Genomic DNA, 22,061 nt, shown 5'->3' on the forward strand with positions numbered 1-22,061 from the left:
GGCACGGGGGCACGCCTGGGTCCGCCCCGGCCTGGCCGGGGCCCCCTCCTCCTGTAGAGCGGCTCCGGCGGGCAGGGGTTGGCATCACCCCGGGGCCGGCTCGGGGCGGCCCTGCCCCGGCTCTCATTGGACTGCGGCGAGGAGTAAACTGTCAGCCCATGTGGCGTGGCCGCCGGAGGTGGCGGCTGCTTAAATAGCGGTGGGAGCTAGAGGGAGACAGTGAGGAGAGCGCGGAGCATCGGCCGTGCACAATCTGGCACCGGCCGCCGCCGCAGCAGCAGCAGCGCCCGAGTCCATCCGCAGAGGCCGCCCCGTAGCAGTCCTGTCCGGCGCTGAGCTGACGCCAGAGTCTTCTCGGCACGAAGTCTTCCGCCCCTGTGCAGGTACCGGCAGGACAGCGGATGCGGCGCGGCCAGGAGAGCGGCAGTCTTCGCTCCCGCCTCCCCGGGCCGCTGTGCCCGGCGGGCGCGCTGGGGAGGCTCCATTTCGCCCTCTACGCCGTGCGGGGCTGCGCCCGCAACTCGCTGGAGGGAGTGGGGGGTGGTCGGGCCCGGCCTGCGCGCCCAGAAGGTTCTGCGCCCCGGCGCCGTGGTCGCCGCGCCCTATTGCCGCGGGCCGCTCTCCTGTGGCCCAGCGCGGCCGCGCAGAGGAGAGTCCCCGCCAGCTCGGTAGCTGGTTACCGAGCCGCAGCCTCCCGCTCCGCCCGCCCGGCGAGGCGGCGCGATGGAGGCTGAGCGGCTGCATTGTAGTGCTGGCGCTCGGCCATCTTGGAGGCGGGCGGGGATCGCACCGCCGCGACCCCTCGTCGCTGGGCCGGGCGGGCTTGGGGGACGCAGGGGCGCGCTCGGGAACGCGGCCAGGGGTACCGCTGCCTGCAGCCCTGGCAGCCTTTCTGCCGTTCCCTCGAGCTTCGGCGTGCCATTCCTCGGCAACGACGGCGAGGCTCTGCGGGTGGCGAGGGGCCGCGCCCGGTGCGGAGCGAGCAACGTCCGCCGCGGGGCTGTGCGGCCTCGGCGGCCCCGCGCTGCCGCAGCTCGGGTGCCGAGCGAGCGGCGCGGAGCACCGGCCTGTCTCGGGCGGGCGCCGGGGCTGAATGGGCTGCTGTGTCCTGGCAGCGGGGCGGCGGCGCTGCGCTCTCCCGCGGTGTCGTGGGTTAGCGTAAAAGCGCAGCTTGAAGGGGAGGAGATTCAGCGTTCGCTGTTGCGAAAGGTGCTTTGTCAGTAGGTACGAGGAAACCATCTCAAAGGTGCTGCATATACTGCTAAACTTCTTTCTTCCACTTCGATATAAACCAACCGTCCAAGTGAAATAACCCATTGATTGTACGCCAGTCTGGATTTGGTGATGTGATTATGTCAGTAACGTGATGATCGTCTTTTCTCTTCTGCTGTTTTTGCTCCTGTTTGGTTTTTATTCCACATTCCTTCCCTGGTATAGGGCCCTCTGAGATACCGAATGCATATTTTCCTAGCTAAAAGCTTTATTCACGTGCTTAAACTGAAACAGGTTGTGTTAACGCTGTGTATGTTAGCTTGCACGCTCCTTCAGATAGCAGTGTTGGGGGCTTTGGAGCACGTCTTGCCTTAAAAAAACAAAAGGGAGGAAAAGCCTCAAGCCACATGAGCAAAGGGTTCACCTCTATGCTTCTTGAAACAAACTGAAAAGAATAGTACATTCTGAAAGGCTGCATTTAGGGGATGAATTAAGAGGATGAGGACCCTACATGGAGGGTAGTTACAAACAGATATTTTACAAACATGACATAGTGATACCAGGGTCTTAAATTTTTGTACAAGTCAGTTCTGACCATTTGGGAATCACCAGAGCTGTGTTGACTCCATGAGCAAAATCTAACCTGCTTTTCTCAAATAACAGCTTTGAACCAGATTGTATTTCCTGCTAAGTAGCGCATTTTAAATATGAAAACACACTACCATTTTTCATTTGTCTTGTGGTCAATGGGACAAATCCAGCCTTGAAATGGAAAGAGACAGTTAAAAGGTCTTTGTTAATTCAAAGCTATAGCACACTATTGATGGTAGCCAAATGCTTTCAAAAAATGAAAAGCAGCCTGTGTTTGCCTCTATTTTGTAAAGTTGTGGGTTTTGTTTTTGGGGGGTTTTTGAGGCAGCCATTACAGCTCTTTACAAGTGAAGTTCCTATGAAATCACAGTTTTAATTACAAATTTTAGGAATTATAATCAGAGATTTGGAAACCTGGATTATGATGTAGTCATACTGACAAACTAAGAAACAATCCTTTTGTCAATGTCTGGCTGAAGGAAGCTACGGAGGAGTCATGGATGTTTCATTTTACAATAATGGGAGCTCCAAAAAAGATCAAAATTTGGACTGCCTAGAAACAGCAGCAGAGTTGGCTTTAAGGATTCTATCCCAATGTGATGACAGCCATCAAAATAACACTGAAATAAATATTCTAGACTTCTGTCTAGAAAAGAGAACTGTGCATCAGGCAAAACAAGATTTGGTGTTTATTTGTGGTTTCTTTGCAAACAGTTTCTTCTTCCTTCCCTTTTCCTCTTCTTTCCTTGCTGAACCTTACGTGGACATAGGTACAGCAGAATAAGAAAAGTATTCTCTTCAGCGGTTGGCAAGTCAGGTATGAGTGGGAGAAGAAATCAAACTTTACCCTCAGTTGTTACTTTTCTTGCCTTTCTTTTTTCTTTCCCCCTCTAAAAACTTACAAGCTTAATGTCCATTAAGATATTTTTGTAGTGAAACAGTAGATAAAATTATTGTAAAAAGAAGGAAAAAAAGTTGTACAGCTGCCAGGGATGGTGGGAAACAATGATTAATACTTCTCTTGATTCATTTTTGGTGCTGGATTAGTGAGGTACTGAAAACCAAATGTTTTAAATACAATGGAGAACAGTATTTCAACTTACTCTTAAGTTTGATAATCATGTTAAGCTAACACGGTACCAATATGTATCCAATACATAGTGAACAAGGTTAAGAAGGTGTAACATGGTTCGAGAAAGGAACTGGCATCAATAAACAAACCAACCTTGTCAAATGGCTAATGTGGGAGGTAGATAACCAGAGCACAGGTATAAAGTGATGAAAGTTGTTACTAGTCAATAATACCAGAAGGGATTGTTAGTTATTACAGTCACAAACTGAATGAGTCAGCAACGCAGTATCATTGCCAAAAAATATTGTGTAAATCTAGCGAGGTGATAGTTTATGCTTAACTGAGGCATCTATCAGACTGATATTTTGGGGAGTGGGGGGGTGTTTGCTTCTCCCCTCTCTCCCTTCAGTTAAAAATGCAAGCTGTCTGGGAAGAATTCACAGAATTCAATTCAAGCAAAACCGTGGGGTAAACAAGAGGAAGAAAGATGTTAGATGTCTGATTGGATCCAGGAAAATACAGCCTTAAAAAATTGGAGAATCCTGTTTGTCCCTCTGTCTTCTTTGTCTCCTTTTTTGACCTGTTGCTTTTGATCACCTTGCTCATCAAATGTAGTAGGAACAATCTCTTCTGTGTATTTGCTGTGGTCCAGTCTCCTTTAAAACAGCTGTAGAAATAGTTTTCTTTCTTGATCTGTGCTATGTCCTGTACTTCAAAACCTGTCAATTTACTGTGTGTAGTCTAAAAATGCTCTACAGAAAAAAAATGAGTCTCTAATATAGTAAAATAATACAATACACTCTTTGGGGGTAAAGTCAATCAAGTTTAAAATGGCCTACCTGCTAATCTGTTGAGAAAGACCAAAGATATTGTTGGTAGTTGTAACATCTACCTTGATCACTGTTTAATCAGGCATGACTTAATATTCATGACTCTTCCTCTTTTCACTCTTGTTTTCCACAGCAAATCATCTCTACTGTCTGCTGCTAACTCTGTAATTTGTATGTTATCTTAGATGTAGGCATTTGGAGCTCTTTGTGTCAAGTCTAAATCTTTCCAGTTCTTTGTTTATAAAAATCCTTAAGTTTGTGGCTCTTCTTACCCATTCACCCAGCTAAAATTAACTTCTTGGCTCTTGTTCTTCTACATTTTGATTACTGCAGCATCTTTTTCTCCACCTTTGGCACAGTCTTGCTCAATTACGTTCATGACATGTTGGCAAAAATTGCTCTGCTGATAAATTCCATTACTTCCCTGTCTCAGAAGAACATTTTGTCAAGATTGGTTGTACCTGGATGGAGTTTTTCTGATACTCCAGGGAAAGATGTGGGATGGGAAGGAACAATCCCAGATGTGATGTTTCAGTCCCCCGAAATACACTTTATATTTCTCTCCCTAGAGATCATTACCCAAAGAGCTGAGGCATAAAATTGAATAATAATCACAGTATCATCTTTTACGTCTCTTGTCTTATGCTTAGATTGTAAGCTTTGTGCCTTAGATCCATTCTTTCTCTGCCCCTAGCATGGAGCTGCTGCAAGTATAGCAGAGTTGTGGCCCTTCATTCGGTTTTCCAGATACAGTGGTGACACCAAGAATAAAACTGGCTTACTAGATTTATGTGAGTGGAAAAACCAAGAGGTTTCTCTTCAGAGCAGAGGGGACTGGGCCTATTACTGCCAACTTCAGTTTTGGGGAACAATTTCTCAGTAAGGGCCTTGTGTATTTGGCCCTTAGTGTTTCCCTTTTTAAATGAACAACCAGAGTGGAATGGAACTTCTGCTGTCTGGGTGTTCAGCCTAAGACTGAGAAATCCAAGATGTCCTTTTGGGAGCACTTCTGTTTCTGGTCCCAGAAGGAATGGACTGGGTGAGGTAATCATCCCCTCTTTGTCAGCGTTGCATAATTCCACAGTTACTCCACAGATCTGAATCAAGATAACTGCTGAAGGAAAGAAGGGTAAAAAATCAGGCAACCTCTGTAGTGGTGTGTTCTGGCAGGGCTACACCTCAGCTAACCAGGGGGCTTTGCCTTCCCTCTGCGCACCCCAACCTTGTCCAGCTATGGGAGGGCGTTATGCCTGAGCAATGTGTGGATGGAAGAGAGGCCTATTTCTTTCTCAGAAGCATCAGGATCTCCTGAATGAGGCTGCAAACCCATGCCTAAATGAAATGTCTTGGCTTGGAAAAACAGCTATGAAGTGCTCATCTAAGAGTACCTGTTAGTGCTGTTTTGTGGAGGAGATGATCGAACACCTGCAGCGCTTGAGCAAAATGCCTGCATGACACTATGGAGCATAATCTGTGATGGAAGTCAAACTTTAGGTCTTCCATAGCAAAGTCTTTCCTGCCAAGTTAGTAAGGCAGACTTTTAGCTATATGGATATCCAGTTTTCTTTGTGGTTTTTACTTGTTAAAATCCCACACATTAACTCTAAAGACTATTTTGCCTCTACTTACCAGAAGGATTATTTAAGGAAGTACTGTGAATGCTTACTGCCTCTTTTGTTCATGCAACCACAGTTATTTACTTTTTCATATGTGTAAGAATAATCTATATATATATATATATATGGGTTTCTTTCCCCTCCTTTAACTTGCCTACTTAGGATCTACAAACTATAATTTGAACTTAACTGAAACATCAGGTTAACTTGCCTTCTCTGCTTAGTTGTTAATATATTTTTGGTGAAACAGGAAATAAATTAAATGTGTGTGGTGACTAATATATGAGTTATCATTTGGTGTTGTGATTTGTATAGATGGCCCGCCATGCTATATTACGCAGCATGATGTTCTCTTGTGGTATTTGAGATTGGGGTCTTGGAATGCACGTTTCTTGGGACAACAACAATGTTTTTCATCCCATCTGGAATCCAGATATGTTCTGCCAACTCTTACTTTAAAGCACCACTCTACCACATGTACTCAGTTCCCCATTCCCAGTCCTCTAAGTGTGTGGCAGTGCAGGGTCTAATTGAGAAACACTTTATATGTAAAACTTACTACTTGTTTTGGGTATTTAAAATGATGCAAAGTTGTATTGTAATATTTGTGCTTTCTTACGGGTTTTCTCCTGGGTGTGTGTTTTGAGGGGGTTTTCATTTTGTCGTGTGGGTTTTTTGTTGGTTGGGTGTTTTGGGTTTTTTTTCTATCCAACAAACTTTCTGATTATTGATTCTTAAGTTAGCATTTGACTTTGGAATGATTGTAGAACTTGTTTTGCTACCTGTTAGGTTTGCTTTGTAATTATGTATTTTACTATACATATTTCATAATTTCTCCACCCACCTCTGCTCCAGCATGTTAATCTTTCTCTGCTGACTTCACAGAGGCTTTGCATTTGGTAGAGCTAGACCTGTTCATTTTCCAGTTGTCATGTAGAAACTGGTGGTTCTTGGAGCCCAATGCTCCTTCAGGATCGGTTTTCTCATCCTCATTGTCCCCACAGATCTTATGGTCCATTTGATTAGTTGGGATTTTTCTTTTTTTTTTTTTTTTTTCTTTTAGTAGAGACTCCATGGGCTGTTCCTGTGTGGGTGTTTCTCCTGCAAATATGCTTGTTTGTCACAACATGTCAGGAAGACGAGACACATATACTTTCCTTCTCTGTGTGAAATCTTACTAGTCTTACTGCTTTGTGGATCTCAGCAACAGGGAGAAGTTAAGAGATGGAGGACGTGGTGATTGCAGGCATAGCAGGAAAGCTGCCAGAATCAGAGAACTTGCAAGAGTTTTGGGAGAACCTGCTTAATGGAGTTGATATGGTCACAGAGGATGATCGGAGGTGGAAACCAGGTGAGTGCCTATTGTCTCTCCTTTTGGAGCCCTGAGTTCTGAGCGGTTTAGAGGAATTATCCTACAAAAGGAAAGGATTTATCAGATGCAAAAGCCTGCCAGAGCTTCTGTATTCACTTGTGATATATCATAAAGAAATTCAGGAACAGAACATTCTTAGGAAGGTCTCATGCAATCCATTTTATAGTGTCATGTCCCATGCAGTAGTAGCTTATAAATAATATGTAGCTTACTTCCAAATAAAAGAACACTCTGACAGACCAGCTAGGCAACTTGAATCCTATAGCTGTGGCAGTAAGATGGCTCTGGCATTCTTCTGGGTTCATAAGTAGCACAGGGACTCCAGTCCTGTGATTTATGACTTTTTACAATGTTCTGTCTGGTTGTCTTTCCGAAGTGTTTGGCACATGTCTATCCAATTCAAGCTAGTGATTTGTAGAAAAGAAAAGTAGCCTTTGTTTTAATTGGTGACTGACTGGAACCTCTGATTTGGACTCTGTTTATGTGCTTGGTATAACTTGCCAAAGCAAAATCCTTCAGCTAGACAGATGTGTCTTGCTCCCATATCCGGGAGAGTCTTAAAAATGACAACTGTTTTTGTTAATGCAGCATTCTCGTTTCCAAATGAGATTCGGAGAGATGGGTAGCTAGATATTCATGCAGCATCTGGTAACTGCATCAAGCAAGTGAGGTTTCACATGTAATCGAAAGTTAGCTGTGGTCGTTCTGTACTTTGTCTCAGCTGGTAGCTGCTTCAAAACTTGTGTATTCTGTAACTCAGTATTGAATTTTTCTTCTCAGGAATTTATGGTCTGCCCAAGAGAAATGGAAAGCTCAAGGACATAAGCAAATTTGATGCGTCCTTTTTTGGGGTCCACCCCAAACAAGCTCATACAATGGATCCTCAACTTCGCTTGCTGTTGGAAGTTTCTTATGAAGCTATTTTGGATGGAGGTAAGCAGCTGTGACTGAAGAGGGAGAATTGCACTGTATTCTCTCTGTGCAGCAGGTGCAGACGTGCACCTGTGTGATGAGATCTCTAACAAGAGAAAGCCATCACATTAGAGAGGAGACCAAAGAACTGGTACAGGGGTTAGAACAAAGCTCTCTTCTCTGGAACCCAAACTAGGAAATCTATGCTGACCGCCAGCAAATCTCTACCTGTATTATATGGTACAACCAATGTATGACAGAAACACTTAAACAGTCAACAGTTCTAGAGCTTTTGCATGTTCTACTCTACCCTAATATGCCATAATAGATCCCTTTAACAAAGGCATATTTGTAGTGCAAAAGGAAGATGACTTGGTTAGCGTTCTCATCCATGGTCTAAAAGAATGGCAGATGGCCTGATATATTCCTGTCTGGGTTCATGGAAAATTTGTGGCATTTGATCTGCTCCTGTGGAAGGTTTGCCCAGGAAGTGCACAGCAGATTGCTGCCATTTGAGCTTGCTATGCAGTCTTCTAGAGGAGAGGTGTTTCTTGTTCTGGTTGTTGGCTTTTGTGCTTAAGAATTTTCCTTTCTGTCTTGTACTCCAGATCTGGACTTTGTGTGTGGCTAGAGATACATATGTACGTGCTCACATGGCATTCCAAGCGCTGTGATTTTCTCCCCTTCAGTCTGCTCCTTTTCTCTGCACTGGAAGTCAGCTGTTAGCTTACCTGATCAGCATTTGTGTCTTTCATAGTCCATACACTTTTTACACAAGACTCTAGCAATTCCCAGCTAAGCTGAAAAGCTGTCTCTGGGCACAGTATGTTCTGGACAAAAGCCACTACCAAAGTTCTGGTGGACTCTGCAGTAAGACTTGTAAGGTCTGCAGTTGAAACAGATAGAAGGTAACTGCTATAGGTAAGGGAACAATGCTGCAGGCCTGCCAGAAAGGGACAGTAAGTAGTATTTCATGAACTGGTGCCAGTGTACCTGATATCTCCCCAGTTTGTGTAATCTATCTTTCAATATCCCTATAGGTATTAATCCGGCCACCCTCCGTGGCACAGACACAGGTGTCTGGATTGGTGCCAGTGGGTCAGAAGCTGGTGAAGCCCTTAGCCAAGATCCAGAAGAGCTTTTGGGATACAGTATGACTGGCTGCCAGCGTGCTATGTTTGCCAACAGGATTTCCTACATTTATGACTTAACAGGTAAGTGCCCCCAAATCTGTCAACGTTGATCAGCAATTGCAATTTGAACATGATTGTACCATGGTTTCTGTAGAGGTGTGGGATGGATATGATGACATAGACCCTTTTTGGGATGATAAAGTAGCATGTAGCTATTGTAAGGAGGCATATGAGAAGCAGAAAATGTATTAAGTGTGTCATAAGACTCACTGTAAGGCTTTAACTCAATTACTGCTAATGGGCATAGCTGGCATTCATCTGAAAGATGATGATGTCGGGAGGCCTTCATAAAAAGGCGTAGGTTCTTTCTGGCCTTTAGACTGCTATTTGGTATCAAGCTATGTAGAAGTCAGCTAGCCCAGAGACAAACTGACTGGAACAGTTGGATCTTTTTGAGTAAAGTGGGAGAGCCACCAAAATTATGCAACTGAAGGCATAAGATATGACTTGAACCATGTGTGGCATTGAAGAAAGTGGAGGGATGGGGATTGCTCTGAAGAGCAGTAGAGAACAGAGAGAATGGCAAGGGTAGCGCTAGGAAGGGCGAGGGATTTTTATTGGTGAGAATGGGGAAATAAATGAGACCTGCCTGTGAAGCTACAATATCTCTTTTTGATGAAGACATAGACAGAATTTTGAAAAACACCCTTAAAGCCAAACTGTTTGCATTTTTTTTTTTTCCACCTTTTTCATCCCTTATTACCTGATAAGCAGGCAGGGATGATTCTTGTCTCCCACTGTATCAGGATTACCTGTTATGTGCTGAAGCAACTCTTACTTAATGTTTTTTTGAATATGTTTCTCTTGTGATGCCATCCTGTAGTTTTTGGAGAGCAACTCTAGGAAACAAACAGTAAAACCCAGCTTTTTTTGTTTTCCCTTTCTGTTCCATAAGGACCAAGCATAACTATTGACACAGCCTGCTCCTCTAGTCTTGTTGCTCTGGAAAATGCTTACAAGGCAATTCGTTATGGACAGTGCAGTGCAGCCCTAGTAGGAGGGGTCAACCTTTTGCTGAAACCCAACACTTCTGTGCAGTTCATGAAACTGGGAATGCTTAGTCCTGATGGTGCCTGCAAGGCTTTTGATGCTTCAGGTAAGGCATAAGTACAAACGATTGTCATGTTGAATGAGAGGAACTTAAGTGTGGAGTCTGTGACTAGATAACCTTGTAATACAGCAAAGAGCTGGCCTCGTAGTTGTTCATAGGTGCACTGTTTGGGACATTCCCCAGACCTGCTCAGTGTTGCATGCTCCATTGAACCTGGAAAACTAACTGTGGGGAAGAAACTGTATGGTTCAATCCGCAGCCATTGGGGAGAGGAAATAGCTGTCTCTTGATGGAAACTTTTCTATCATCATTTGTGACGAGCAGCATCCTTTCTAGGACGATGATGATAGAAAAGGTTGGTTTTTTTTTTTAAAAAACAAACAGATATGTCATATGTACTCTTAAAGTGGTCTATTGTAAGCAGTAGCTCAGGAATGAGATGACGTTACTGCATGGTGTTTCACAACTTTTTTTTTCAAAGCAGAGCAGAATTAGTCACTTGTTCTTCTCTCTGTTCTCAGGAAATGGATATTGTCGCTCTGAAGCTGTTGTTGTCATTCTTTTGACCAAGAGATCTATGGCTAAGCGGATCTATGCCACAATAGTCAATGCTGGAAGTAACACTGACGGCTTTAAGGAGCAAGGTAGGCCTCAAGCCTCTGAAAATGAGATACCTACAGAACTGTTGAGTCTAGAGGCTTTGTCAACAAAAATGGGCTGTTGTGGGGTTCTTTAGATATGTGAAAGGTTGGTTGGTTGGTTTGTTTTATTGTCTGGGGTTTTTATTTTTCTGTTCAGGTAATGCAAAGTTCAGGGCCCTATTGTAAAGAAGTTGAGGGAGGCAAGTGGTGGTTTTTACTGTATAAGGTAACATGAATGTCCTGATGCTAGTTTAGCCTTCCTCAGGACATCTCTGCAGTAACTTCTGCATTGATGGTAGAAATGTAAGTGGTGTTATGACTGTAAGGCTCTTTCCCTACTGCTGTCCCATTTGTCCCACTCTCCATTTACGGAGACACCAAGTTTCACGTGTTCTGCTTGATCTAGACATCTCCGTTACTCTGTTAACCAATATCTTTCCACACTAGTCTAACTCATTGCTTTAGATCCCTTTCTGGTGCCTCTGCTCCTCTTACAAAGAGCCTGAGAGGCTTATTGTGTTTGGTGCTAAAGATGATGGTGTAAATCCTGAAAAAAATCTGGGTTTTTTGGACCTGGTGGCCTCAAGCAGTTGAAAGGGTGCTAAAATCAGAACAGGAAGCATCTGATAGGAGAGAGGAGTTGATGGCAATTTTGGTCCTAGGTGTGACATTCCCATCTGGAGAGATGCAGCAGCAGTTGGTCAGCTCTTTGTACAGAGAATGCGGTATCAAACCTGGAGAAGTGGAGTATATTGAAGCTCATGGGACGGGCACCAAGGTCAGCATGGCCCCTTGGGGTTTGGAGTGTGCTCTTCTCCCTTATTTTCTTCCCTTACATCACTTGCCACACTCTTCCATTGAATTGTTCTTTGTTTTTCCAAAATATTTCTTGCTTCTACCAGTTACTAGAATATGTACTGTTTCACCACTTCTGGATTTTGTCCAAACATCTTATTCTCTCAGATTTCTCTTTTGCAGTGTGTTTTGGAAGTGCTAGCTAATAGCCATTCTGATTCTCTTCCTACTAGGTTGGAGATCCACAGGAAGTAAATGGCATTGTAAATGTCTTCTGTCAATGTGAGAGAGAGCCACTGCTGATTGGATCAACCAAGTCAAACATGGGTCATCCAGAGCCTGCCTCTGGGCTTGCTGCATTAGCCAAGGTAACAGGTGGCTTGAAAAAGAAAATTGGGGAGGGGACCCACACACATACACACCAATGTGTGTGTGTTTTTAAATGTTGGTTTGTTTTAAGGAATATTTGCACTGATCCAGGATAAGATGCTCACTGGTAATGAGAAGAGTTCAAGTGATTCTCATTAATTATTTACTTTTTGCTTCACCTGCAAATATTTTGAAAAGCTCAGGTGTCTCTTGTGCACACGAATGCCCAGGTGGCCCTCTGCTGTGTACGCACACAAGTATGTGCCTGCACACGCACTTTAGTTCCCCCTTCCTACTAAATTCTACAGGACCATAACTCTGCTCAGAATAAAGGCTTTGGGATCACTTCATTGAGTATCCTTACACTGGACCTTCCAACAGAATTCTGCTGTAAGTCATTTGGGTTTGAGGGGTGCACAAGTAGAGGGATTTACATGTTTGGAGTAGTTGGCAATGACCAAAGATAAGAGGCTTTCAGTGCAAAAAGAGCAGCTGATCCTTTGGGCTGTTTGTGAGGGATGTATCATCTCTTCCTCTTCTCTCTTGTGTTGGCAATAAGCCAGGTGAGCTCTTTGGGATGAGGCTACCAGCTTGAATAACTGGTTGTCTTAGCAACCAGCCTGCTAACTACTGCTGTAGGCGACAATCATCTATCGGCTCTGGCTGCTAAACTGCTTAGCAGATAGCTAGCTAATATTCACATTTGGTTGTAAGCCTATTACCGACAGCCTAAGAGCCACGCAAGTTGAAGTCACGTATGCTGTCACTGCTGTAATTTTAGGATCTTTAAAGTGGTTATTGTGACCTGAATACATACACTGAGGCTGTGAATAGCCTCATCTACAAATAAATCATGGAGACAGCAGTGTCTGTCTCTCTGTAGACGAAAGTTTACTTTTTTTAGCACCTCTGTCTCTGACACCTTTTTCATAGAAGGAGTGATAACTGAGTCATAAAATAAACCTCTCCATCCATATTGTGTTGTATTTTATAAACAGTTTGTTTATAGAATCCTTTTGGTTGGAAAAGACCTTTAAGATCATCAAGTCCGACTATTAGTGCAGTTCTGCTGTGATCTGTTGGATCAGGATTGTAACTTTGAGGTATCGTTTCCCTGTCTGTGTTTCCTAGGATGCAGAACTGCAAAGACAAGGGCCACAATTTCTTTTTGAAGACTTCTCTGACAATATGTTTTCTCACTCTTTTTTTCCAGTTTTCTCACTTAACTTTGTATCAGCACTTATAGCTGTAGGTAAGAGCCCATGGCACCCATCATGCCTGCTAGAATATCTTTTTGCTATGCTTTTATTAAATTGTTAGGTCTCGTTTCCAGATCTGTCATCTTGAAAGCACCTGAAGCTTTGGAAGGATATTGGAAGCTCTGTCTCTGTTCTCAATTCTTTGAAAGTTGGGCAGCACTTGGTATTTTAAGTTTTGGAAGTTAATCAGAATGGTAGATCAGGTGACTTTGAGACCAAGCCAGAAATGACGCCAAGCCCGCTGTCTCATAGACAGTAACTGTCTCGGGAAGTCTGCAGTTTCCATAAATGTGTTCTTTTGGAATTCCATAAAATGCTCTTGTATGTGAGGTGTTAGTTAGGAAAATAGATTTTAAAATTATCTGATTTCAGACTTGAAGAGAATCCATTAACTATGTGGATAAGTAGGAAAAAAAACCTAGGGCTTGCCAAGGCCACTTTAGTTAAATTCTGGTAAGGGAGGGAAAACTCACCTGCACCTTTGAACTACTCGGCAAAGAAAAAGCTTCTTGGTGGCTCTGGTGTATGCTCCCTGTATTGTACTCTCAAACTTGTGTAGAAACCATGGCAGACTTGAAAGTACAAATATGTATGCTGTGTAAAGCAACACCAACTTCATAATGCATAGTATTGTACGTGTAGGACAGTGTGCATGAAAATATTTAGAATGCAACTTAAAACATGCTGACTGGAGTTGAAATAATGCATTTATGCTGGCTGTTCTCCATGTCTGATAGTCAACTTGGAAGAACAGTTCCCAAACCAATATCTGTTTCTCTGACCATTTTGAGGCGATGAAGGAACTGCCAGACATACTGACCACAGTGTTTGCAACTACTAGACCTTGTAGTCTGTGATTTGCTGGACTTGTGCCACAGAGTATGGGCTTGATGTCATGGGCTGTTTGTACAGGTGCTGCTGAGAGAAGGGAGGTCTCGCTTTTTTGGCATAGCTGTTCTAACTCACGCTGTTTCTGTACTTCCCTTTGGCTCTACCAGCTCTGACCAGTCTGCTGTTGCTACTTTTTTTTTTTTTTTTTTTTTGATCAAGAAGACAATAAATGGGTGCAAAGCAGCAAGCAAACTCCTTTACCAGTGCTTCAGCTTGGCTCTTTTGCAGCAAAGGCAGAAATGGAAGCATTTGTTGTGATAAGGAAGAGCATGTGTGGTGGCGTGTGACTGGGGAGAGATTGGAGTGTGATGAAGGGACAGGATCTGAAAGGAGATAAAGAAGATGTGATATTCTTAGTAGCCAGGCTGCTTTTCCAGCAAGACTGCGTGGCTTTTCAGTTAGAAAAAGCTAAAATTAAAGCTACCCCCATCACCTTCACTGCTGACTTCCTGCACAGACTTAAAATTTGCCTAAGGGAAGTAGGTACTACCTCAGTAACATCAATAACGGTGTTCTCTGAAGTGTCCCTTTATCCAGACATAGAGAGCTGCTTTAGTGTATGCTACATGGTCATTGATAGTAAAACAATAACAACAGGAAAACATTTGTCACAAGAAAATGTGGAGCACAGAACACTTTTTTATTCTTTTCTTTTTTTTTTTTTCTTTTCCTTCCAGGTCATTCTCTCTCTGGAACATGGGCTGTGGGCACCAAATCTTCATTTCAATACCCCAAATCCAGATATTCCTGCCTTACAAGATGGCTCTTTGGAGGTAGTTTGTAAACCAACACCAGTGAAAGGTGGCATCGTCAGTATCAACTCTTTTGGCTTTGGAGGTGCTAATGCTCATGTCATTCTGAGGCCAAATGAGAACAAACGCCAGCCTCTGGAGACTTGTAACATGCCAAGACTGGTTCAAATTTGTGGCAGAACCCAGGAAGCTGTGGAAATACTAATTCAAGAGAGCAGAAAACATGGAGGATGCAGCCCATTTGTAAGCCTGCTCAGCGGTATCTCTGCGGTTCCTGTATCCTCCATGCCCTACAGGGGCTACACACTAGTTGGTACGGAGAGTGACATAAAAGAGATTCAGCAAGTTCAAGCGTCTGGTAGACCGCTCTGGTACATCTGCTCAGGTAGGTGTGCAGCAGTGAATCCAGGCTTCTGCATTGCTCTGTAGATCTGGGGCTTGAGCAATTGGATTCTGTGTTCTAATGTTTTCCACTCTAACATGAGGAAATATCTTGCAGCCCTGTGATATGTCTAGGAGACTTGTGTTTCCGGTGTTTTATCTAATCCTTCCAACTCTGCTACTTCTGATGATAGCAAAGTCTAGGAAAATAAAAAGCAGTGCCTAATTTAGAGGCTGCTAGAAATGTACAATGTTTTTCTCTTAAATTCACTACTATCTCACTACTAGAGCAAGTGTATGATGTCTTCTCCTTTTATGGAGCATTACTAAATCTCGCTTTCTCCTTGCTTATCCTGCAGGCATGGGAACACAGTGGAAAGGTATGGGCCTGAGCCTTATGAAGTTGGATTTGTTTCGCCAGTCTATATTGCGCTCAGATGAGGCTTTGAAGAACACAGGCCTAAAGGTCTCAGACCTGCTTCTGCAAGCAGATGAGAACACTTTTGATGACACTGTCCATGCATTTGTTGGACTAGCTGCTATTCAGGTAAGACTCAAATGACTGGTGGAGGGGTCATGGACTCAATCCTCATAAGCATGCTCTGCTAGTGGTCTGTTTGGCTGGTAACACTTCATACTGATTAATGGAAGCTTGTTTTGTGTAATCAGCAAATGGCAGCTGTTAGAAATATCCCTCTGATAGGAGGGAGTTCTTTGCACCTTTGACCGTTTTGGGCTCTGCCACTTGCAAGGTGCTTGGATGAGTATTGATCTAAACTGATTTGCCTGTGTGTGTATGTGGGGCAATTTCTCCTTTTAAGAGACTAAGGAATGTCTTTAAGTTTTATGTAAATGTTTGTGCCAAGGAACAAGGTTGCATAGAGTGCCTTCTAAAATTTGTTCTGCAAATTAACTAAATGATGCTAAATGAAGTCTTTTAATTCTGAGTATCAATGTGGGATTCATTGTTCCTTAATAAACTAGAGGTAGATCTTTTAAAGCGATCTGGAAAGCTGGTCTTGCCTCGTACTTTGTACAGACATGCTCTTGCCAACCTTCTGTTGTTGGAAATAGCGTCTTAGTGGAAAGCTACGTAGTGGAGGGGACCAAAACAATACTGGAGTCACGTAGCAATTCTTGGGATAGCTTTGAAATGAGACTGAAGCCGCAGTTGGGGGGTGGGGGGGGGTGGGGGGAAGCAGTGAGGCCAGGAAGAATGTCTGTACCAAAAAGCCATTTTGTAATGTACTCACTATTGCTGTGTGTCTTTGAAGCCTGACACCTGCTTACTCTGGCATGGAATCACTAATCCTACTTTTCCTTGCAGATTGCCCAGATTGATCTGCTGAAGGCTGCAGGTCTGCAACCTGATGGGATTTTGGGCCACTCAGTGGGAGAACTAGCTTGTGGCTATGCGGATAACTCTTTAAGTCATGAAGAAGCCATTCTTGCCGCTTATTGGCGGGGACGATGTGTTAAAGAGGCCAAACTGCCTCCGGGAGGAATGGCTGCCGTTGGTAGGTATACCCTTACGAAAAGAGTGATAGAGGAAAGTACATCTGATCTCTGTTGTATGGCATTGGGATAAAATTGAGCTCTGAAATGTGTTGGTGGAGACAATCATGTCTGAAAAACTTTGGCTACTGCTGCCTCTTCTTTTTCTTCTGATCTAGAACAGGTTATTAAATATTGAAGTTGGTAGTAATCGCTGACCTGGAATACAGCAGAACTTTGTTAATCCTTCCAAAACTAAGTGGAAATAGATTTATTGGTGAGTGACCAATGACAGAGACCTGAGAAATAGTCTCCTTGAAGGTCAAAATCTAAGGCACTGGGGTTTTTGGCTTTCTCTCTCTCTCCAGTGTGTGTATATGTACACACACATATATACTTTTAAATTATTTTTTTAAAAAAAAGATATCTCTGATTGTCTGCAAGAGATGTGAAACTAGTAAGTCACTATTATGTAGCAGGCAACTGGCTAGTGGAACTTAATGCCGTTAAGAACTTACTTGGGCCTAATAGAACTTAGGAAGAAGCTTTCTCCTGAACGAGCTTTGCTCAGTGTTTCTGTAAGTCATATAGCTTTGCCCTCTGTTGGGTGAAATTTGGACCCAGCAGTTTTTCTTAGTAGTGTGGCTTCATGGTGACTTATATGTTTAAAAATAAAATTATTGTTGGTAGCGTTGTTGTTCTGCTGTTTCTTATTATTGGATGCAGTGGTCAATGAAAAACTGAAATGCTTAAGAGAAAAGCTGTTGCAGGTCTAATGCAGTATGTTTGACTAGATCGTGTGTTTATAATACTGGAATTCTTACTTTAACTAACGCTACAAAGGACTACCTACCTAATCTAGCTTTCCCCCCCCCCAATATTAAATACATGACACTTTTATCACAGAACTTATCTCGGAGTGCTGCATATAATATGTTTTTTGTGATCTGATGTTAAATTCAAGTTCTTCCTGTGACTTGTATCCATGTAATATATGACTAGATACTGCATGTGTTAAGCTAGTTAAAGCCTCTAGAGTTGTTGATTTCTATGGATATTTTGTGGCTTTCAGTTTCTGTAAGTCAAGCTCACGTGTTCTCTCTCTCCTGTTCTGGCTCAGATTGCTAAGGGCAAGATGAGACAAAACAAACGGTTCTGTAGCCTTCTTTGAAAGTGTGTGGGTGCCCCCTCACCCCATCCCTTAATGGGTTGGTACAAAGATTCAGTCCTCTGGTTTTGTGCTCAATATCACAGTGACAAATGTCATGTTGAAGCCCCAAGATAAATGTCCTTAGCTTTTGCAGAATCACTTTTGAGGAATTCTCTTAAGAATCCTTCCCAGTTTGGCAAAATGCTGTATTAAGCAGTGATTGTGCAGTTAAGATTGCCTCGCCTTATGAGGCTCGCTGCTAGAAACACTTGAATTGTCCTGAGGTCTTCCTTCTGCAGGTCTGACATGGGAGGAGTGTAAGCAATGCTGTCCTCCAAATGTGGTACCAGCCTGTCACAACTCTGAAGATACTGTCACTGTTTCAGGACCTCTGGTGAGCAAGGAACTGATACGGTGCACACTGGAGTTGTGATTGGGACCTGTGAAGTTCTGGTGTGAAGAAAGCATGAAGCTGAGTTAAAGCTCAGATGCTTGAAAGGGGAGCTGATTAAAGTGGTGGGAGGGGATACGGTGCTTTGTACAAACTTAAACACTCAAATCTTCTGTAAGAGGAAGTGATGTTAGTGCCTTAGTAAACTAGTAATAAAAGATCTCTTACGCTGAATAGTCTTACAGCCATGGGCATAATGAGTGATAAATTGTAAGACTGAGAAGGGCAATAACCTCATGCCAGATATGGCTCCCCTTAAGTGGCAAGTGATGAAGGGGGGGGGAGTACAGTGACTCATACAGATCCCAAATACGTTGTGTGCTTTTATTTTTGGTTCACTTGTATTCCTCTTAGGATGCTGTGAATGAGTTTGTAGCCAAACTGAAAAAGGATGGTGTGTTCGCAAAGGAGGTGCGCAGTGCTGGAGTTGCGTTTCATTCCTATTACATGGCATCTATTGCACCAGTGCTGCTCAGTGCCCTGAAAAAGGTAATATTGCCAAACTATTGTCTGTTTACGCTCAGGCACCTGGATTTGAGTATAGGTGATGTTGAGCTTAAGGGCGTTCCTTCCTTTAGGAGGAGAAGGAAATCTCTTCATGAGCGTGTAAACCTCTGAGACTTAAAGTTTGAAGGCCTATGGCCTCAAACAGAAGGATGTCCTGAGCAATCAGGCTGAGAAAAATGGCCTATGAAAAGGAGGGGCTGCTTGCTTTTGCCTGTCTTATTGTTATCCATGACATGTAACTCTTCCTCCTGTCCCTCTTCCTTATCTGTCTGTAGGTCATTCCACATCCTAAACCTCGTTCAGCGCGATGGATCAGTACATCTATCCCTGAATCTCAGTGGCAGAGTGATCTGGCTAGGAATTCCTCTGCAGAGTATCATGTGAACAACCTGGTGAATCCAGTGCTGTTCCACGAAGGTCTGAAGCATATTCCAGAGAACGCTGTTGTAGTAGAGATTGCTCCGCATGCTCTTTTACAGGTATTGTATTTGATTGTGTCAGTATGATACTATATTGGTATGCTGCTGCAGGAAGAAGATCAGAGGAATAGGGACAGAACTACATATATTTTTTTTTTCCTTTTTTTTTTTTTTTTTTTCTTTTTTCCACCTAGTTCTGAGAAAACTTTCTCTCCCCAGTCCTTTTGAATCTCACACGGTGTTAACAGTTTCTTGATGGGGTTTTTGTGGATTTTAGTGTGATTATTTTGTTATTGTTTTGGATTTTTTTGGGGTGTGGTGTATGTTAATGGCTAAAAAAAATCCCAACACATTGACACTTCTTCATCCATTCACATTGTTGCCTTTATTCATTACCATGCATCTCAGATAGCTGATACTCATTGCACAGTTCAGAGAGCTAAGAAAAGCATTTCATTGTTTGGATCTAACGGAGAGTGTGTGTGAAAATTCAAGTGGGGGGAGAAATTCAAGACTAACAGGCCTTCTCTATGAAAAATCTGTTATTGCCATCTGAACGCTGAATTTGATTTGAGGTTTTTGTCTTTAGAAGGTGGTGGCTGGTAGTGGTGTCTTCCTCTCTTCTCCTAGACCAAGTAGTCTGAGACCACAGGAGCTTGCTTTTTTCATAAACTCCTTTTCCCTAATGATCAGATCATTGGTCCTTTCTCCCCGCTCCATAAGAATTGATCTTTGTGAAATTAACTCCATAGTAGAGGATGCACTTGCTCCACAAGATCAGTGCTGTGGTCTTGTGCCTGTCCCTTAAGTTTCAAGGACTGGTTGTTTTTGTGGGGTTTTGGGGGGTTTTTTTGTTTTTTTGTTTTTTTAATTGGTCTGTGGCATGCAAGAGGAGGAAAGTCTTAAGAATAGTCATAGTTACTTGTGAATCAAGTTTAATAGTTATACATAATACTGCTTTTGAGTTCCAATCTAGTGTATATTTATTATGTTAGTCTTATTTATGCTTTAAAAGTGACTTGAAGGGAGAATCAGAGCAGCGGTTTTAAATTAGGCAGATCTTTTTCTCTATAAAAAGACTTTGCACTTCATTCTGGACTCTAATGCAAGTGACCAAAGACTCCATCGGCTGGGTTTGAGAATGTTCTGGTTTTTTTGATTTCCCCTCACCCCACCTTTCTTCTCCCATTTAAAGACTGTGGGATCAAATTGAAGAGAAGGTAGAATTTGGGTCAGATGTTCAAGGCTGCATTTTTTTGATGTAATAGAGCATTTTCCAAGCAACAGCTAGGATGCTTCAGACTAAAAAGGACTGGTCCTGGGAGTGAGGGCCTAAGCCGTGTGTGTGGTTTGCATGTGTGCGCGAGCGGGAGACTTGAGAGGGTGATCTTGCAGTTCTTGAAGTGCAGCTTTTGATTCCACTTGACAATCTGCTGGGAAAGGGAGATTTGTGTGTTGGCAGAATTTCATGAATATTATGTAGGTTCTGCTTTACCAGATGTGCAACTTCTTGGATTGCTGGAAGGGTATTGCGCTGCTCTTCCTCTTCCCTGTTAAAGTGGTGTATGTTCTAGCACCTACCACAGAAACAGTCGTAGTTTGAGATGTATAGAGAAAAATTCAGAGGCAAAGTAGTAAGTAATGCCTTCCACCAGTGATTTATGGACTCTACTTGACCAGGCTATCTTGAGGAGAGCTTTGAAACCAACTTGCACCATTCTACCTTTGATGAAGAAAGAGCACAAAAATAATTTGGAGTTCTTCCTAACACAGACCGGAAAGATTCACTTAACTGGGTAAGGAAATGAAGGGATGAGGGTGAGTGGGGTATCAATTAGGAGAGAATTCAGGTCTCTCTTCTAGCATGTGTGTCTTCACAAGAATTGAAATACTCCTTCAACAAACCTGGAGGGGGAAAAAAAAAAAAAGGTTTACATCTGTACATATTAAATATGCTCACTTCATAAATGTTGCCTTGGGCTAGAGACTGCTTGGGCTGGAAAGGTGCCTTTTAAAGAGGAGTCCCATTTTAGAGGCCTAGGAACCTAGAACTAGCTCTTGGAAATACACTTTGCATCTTGTATACTGTTAGAACTACAGATTTGGCTGCAGTAAGTGTTCGTGGTATTCCTGGAGAAATCTCAGACATGGAGCCCAAGACCAATTACTGTCTTACCTCTAAGTATTATGGTCAATTTTCCCCCCCTTTTTTCTTCCCATACACACACTGTTTTCATCCTTTTTGTCTTCCTAGGATAAATGTTCTTGGAAATAACTTGTTTCCACCTGTGGAATACCCTGTCCCAGTGGGAACTCCCCTTATTTCTCCATACATTAAATGGGACCACAGCCAGGACTGGGATGTTCCAAAAGCTGAAGACTTTCCATCAGGTTCCAAAGGCTCTGCATCTGCTTCAGTCTACAATATTGGTGTGTTTGCCTGAATGGGTTTTTTGTTTGTTTGTTTGTCTCTTTCCTGTTTTACCTCTGCATTTCTTTTGTAAACCTAAGAAAAGAATACTCAAAGCAGCATCCTCGAAGCCATCTTCTGAAGCTTAATGTTTAGTTTGGTTTGGATTGAAAAAGACTGGATGTGCTCCTGAAATGGGATGAAAGAATATGAACAGAGCAGGAAACTCTCTTGATTCAGACTCGCAGTAGTCCTAAGAGCTGCATGTTGCCAGGCAGGATAGTTGGGGAAGCCACTAGAACCTCTTATAGACATTGAGGGGGAAAGACTTCTTTATTAGGGTGTTCTTATTATTTTTATTCTGCTCTTTATTCTTTGCAGATGTGAGTCCTGACTCTCCTGACCACTACTTGCTTGGTCACTGCATTGATGGCAGAGTCCTGTACCCAGCAGCTGGGTACCTAGTACTGGCTTGGCGAACTCTGGCACGGTCTCTTGGCATGGCTATGGAGCAAACAGCTGTTACATTTGAAGAAGTCACAATTCACCAGGCAACTATCCTTCCCAAAAAGGGTGAGTAAGGAGTGCTGTTATAACTGCAAAACTGTGTAATGAAGATGAAGGGAGTGGGACGAAAGAAATGCAAAGGGAAAGCGAGGAGGAACTCGGGAGAAAGAATATAAAGAAGAGTGC

The 22,061-nt window shown here is 43.1% G+C and overlaps 1 protein-coding gene across 1 annotated transcript in view; it reads left to right on the top strand.

Moving 5' to 3' along the window:
- The first annotated feature begins 223 nt into the window (after positions 1-223).
- The window catches only part of FASN (fatty acid synthase), a 44,668-nt gene continuing 22,830 nt past the window's right edge, over positions 224-22,061 (top strand). Inside the window, exons 1-17 of the mRNA XM_054846129.1 lie at positions 224-383; positions 6,526-6,672; positions 7,474-7,626; positions 8,646-8,819; positions 9,694-9,894; positions 10,371-10,493; positions 11,153-11,268; positions 11,519-11,653; positions 14,482-14,941; positions 15,297-15,484; positions 16,265-16,454; positions 17,881-17,975; positions 18,387-18,521; positions 18,815-19,018; positions 20,639-20,754; positions 21,213-21,388; positions 21,750-21,941. Coding sequence (XP_054702104.1) covers positions 6,546-6,672; positions 7,474-7,626; positions 8,646-8,819; positions 9,694-9,894; positions 10,371-10,493; positions 11,153-11,268; positions 11,519-11,653; positions 14,482-14,941; positions 15,297-15,484; positions 16,265-16,454; positions 17,881-17,975; positions 18,387-18,521; positions 18,815-19,018; positions 20,639-20,754; positions 21,213-21,388; positions 21,750-21,941 — 2,785 coding nt within the window. The 5' untranslated portion in view covers positions 224-383; positions 6,526-6,545. The remainder of the gene's footprint in view (positions 384-6,525; positions 6,673-7,473; positions 7,627-8,645; positions 8,820-9,693; positions 9,895-10,370; positions 10,494-11,152; positions 11,269-11,518; positions 11,654-14,481; positions 14,942-15,296; positions 15,485-16,264; positions 16,455-17,880; positions 17,976-18,386; positions 18,522-18,814; positions 19,019-20,638; positions 20,755-21,212; positions 21,389-21,749; positions 21,942-22,061) is intronic.

The sequence above is a fragment of the Grus americana genome, chromosome 18, assembly GCF_028858705.1.
Source record: "Grus americana isolate bGruAme1 chromosome 18, bGruAme1.mat, whole genome shotgun sequence".
Classification (NCBI taxonomy): Eukaryota; Metazoa; Chordata; class Aves; order Gruiformes; family Gruidae; genus Grus; species Grus americana.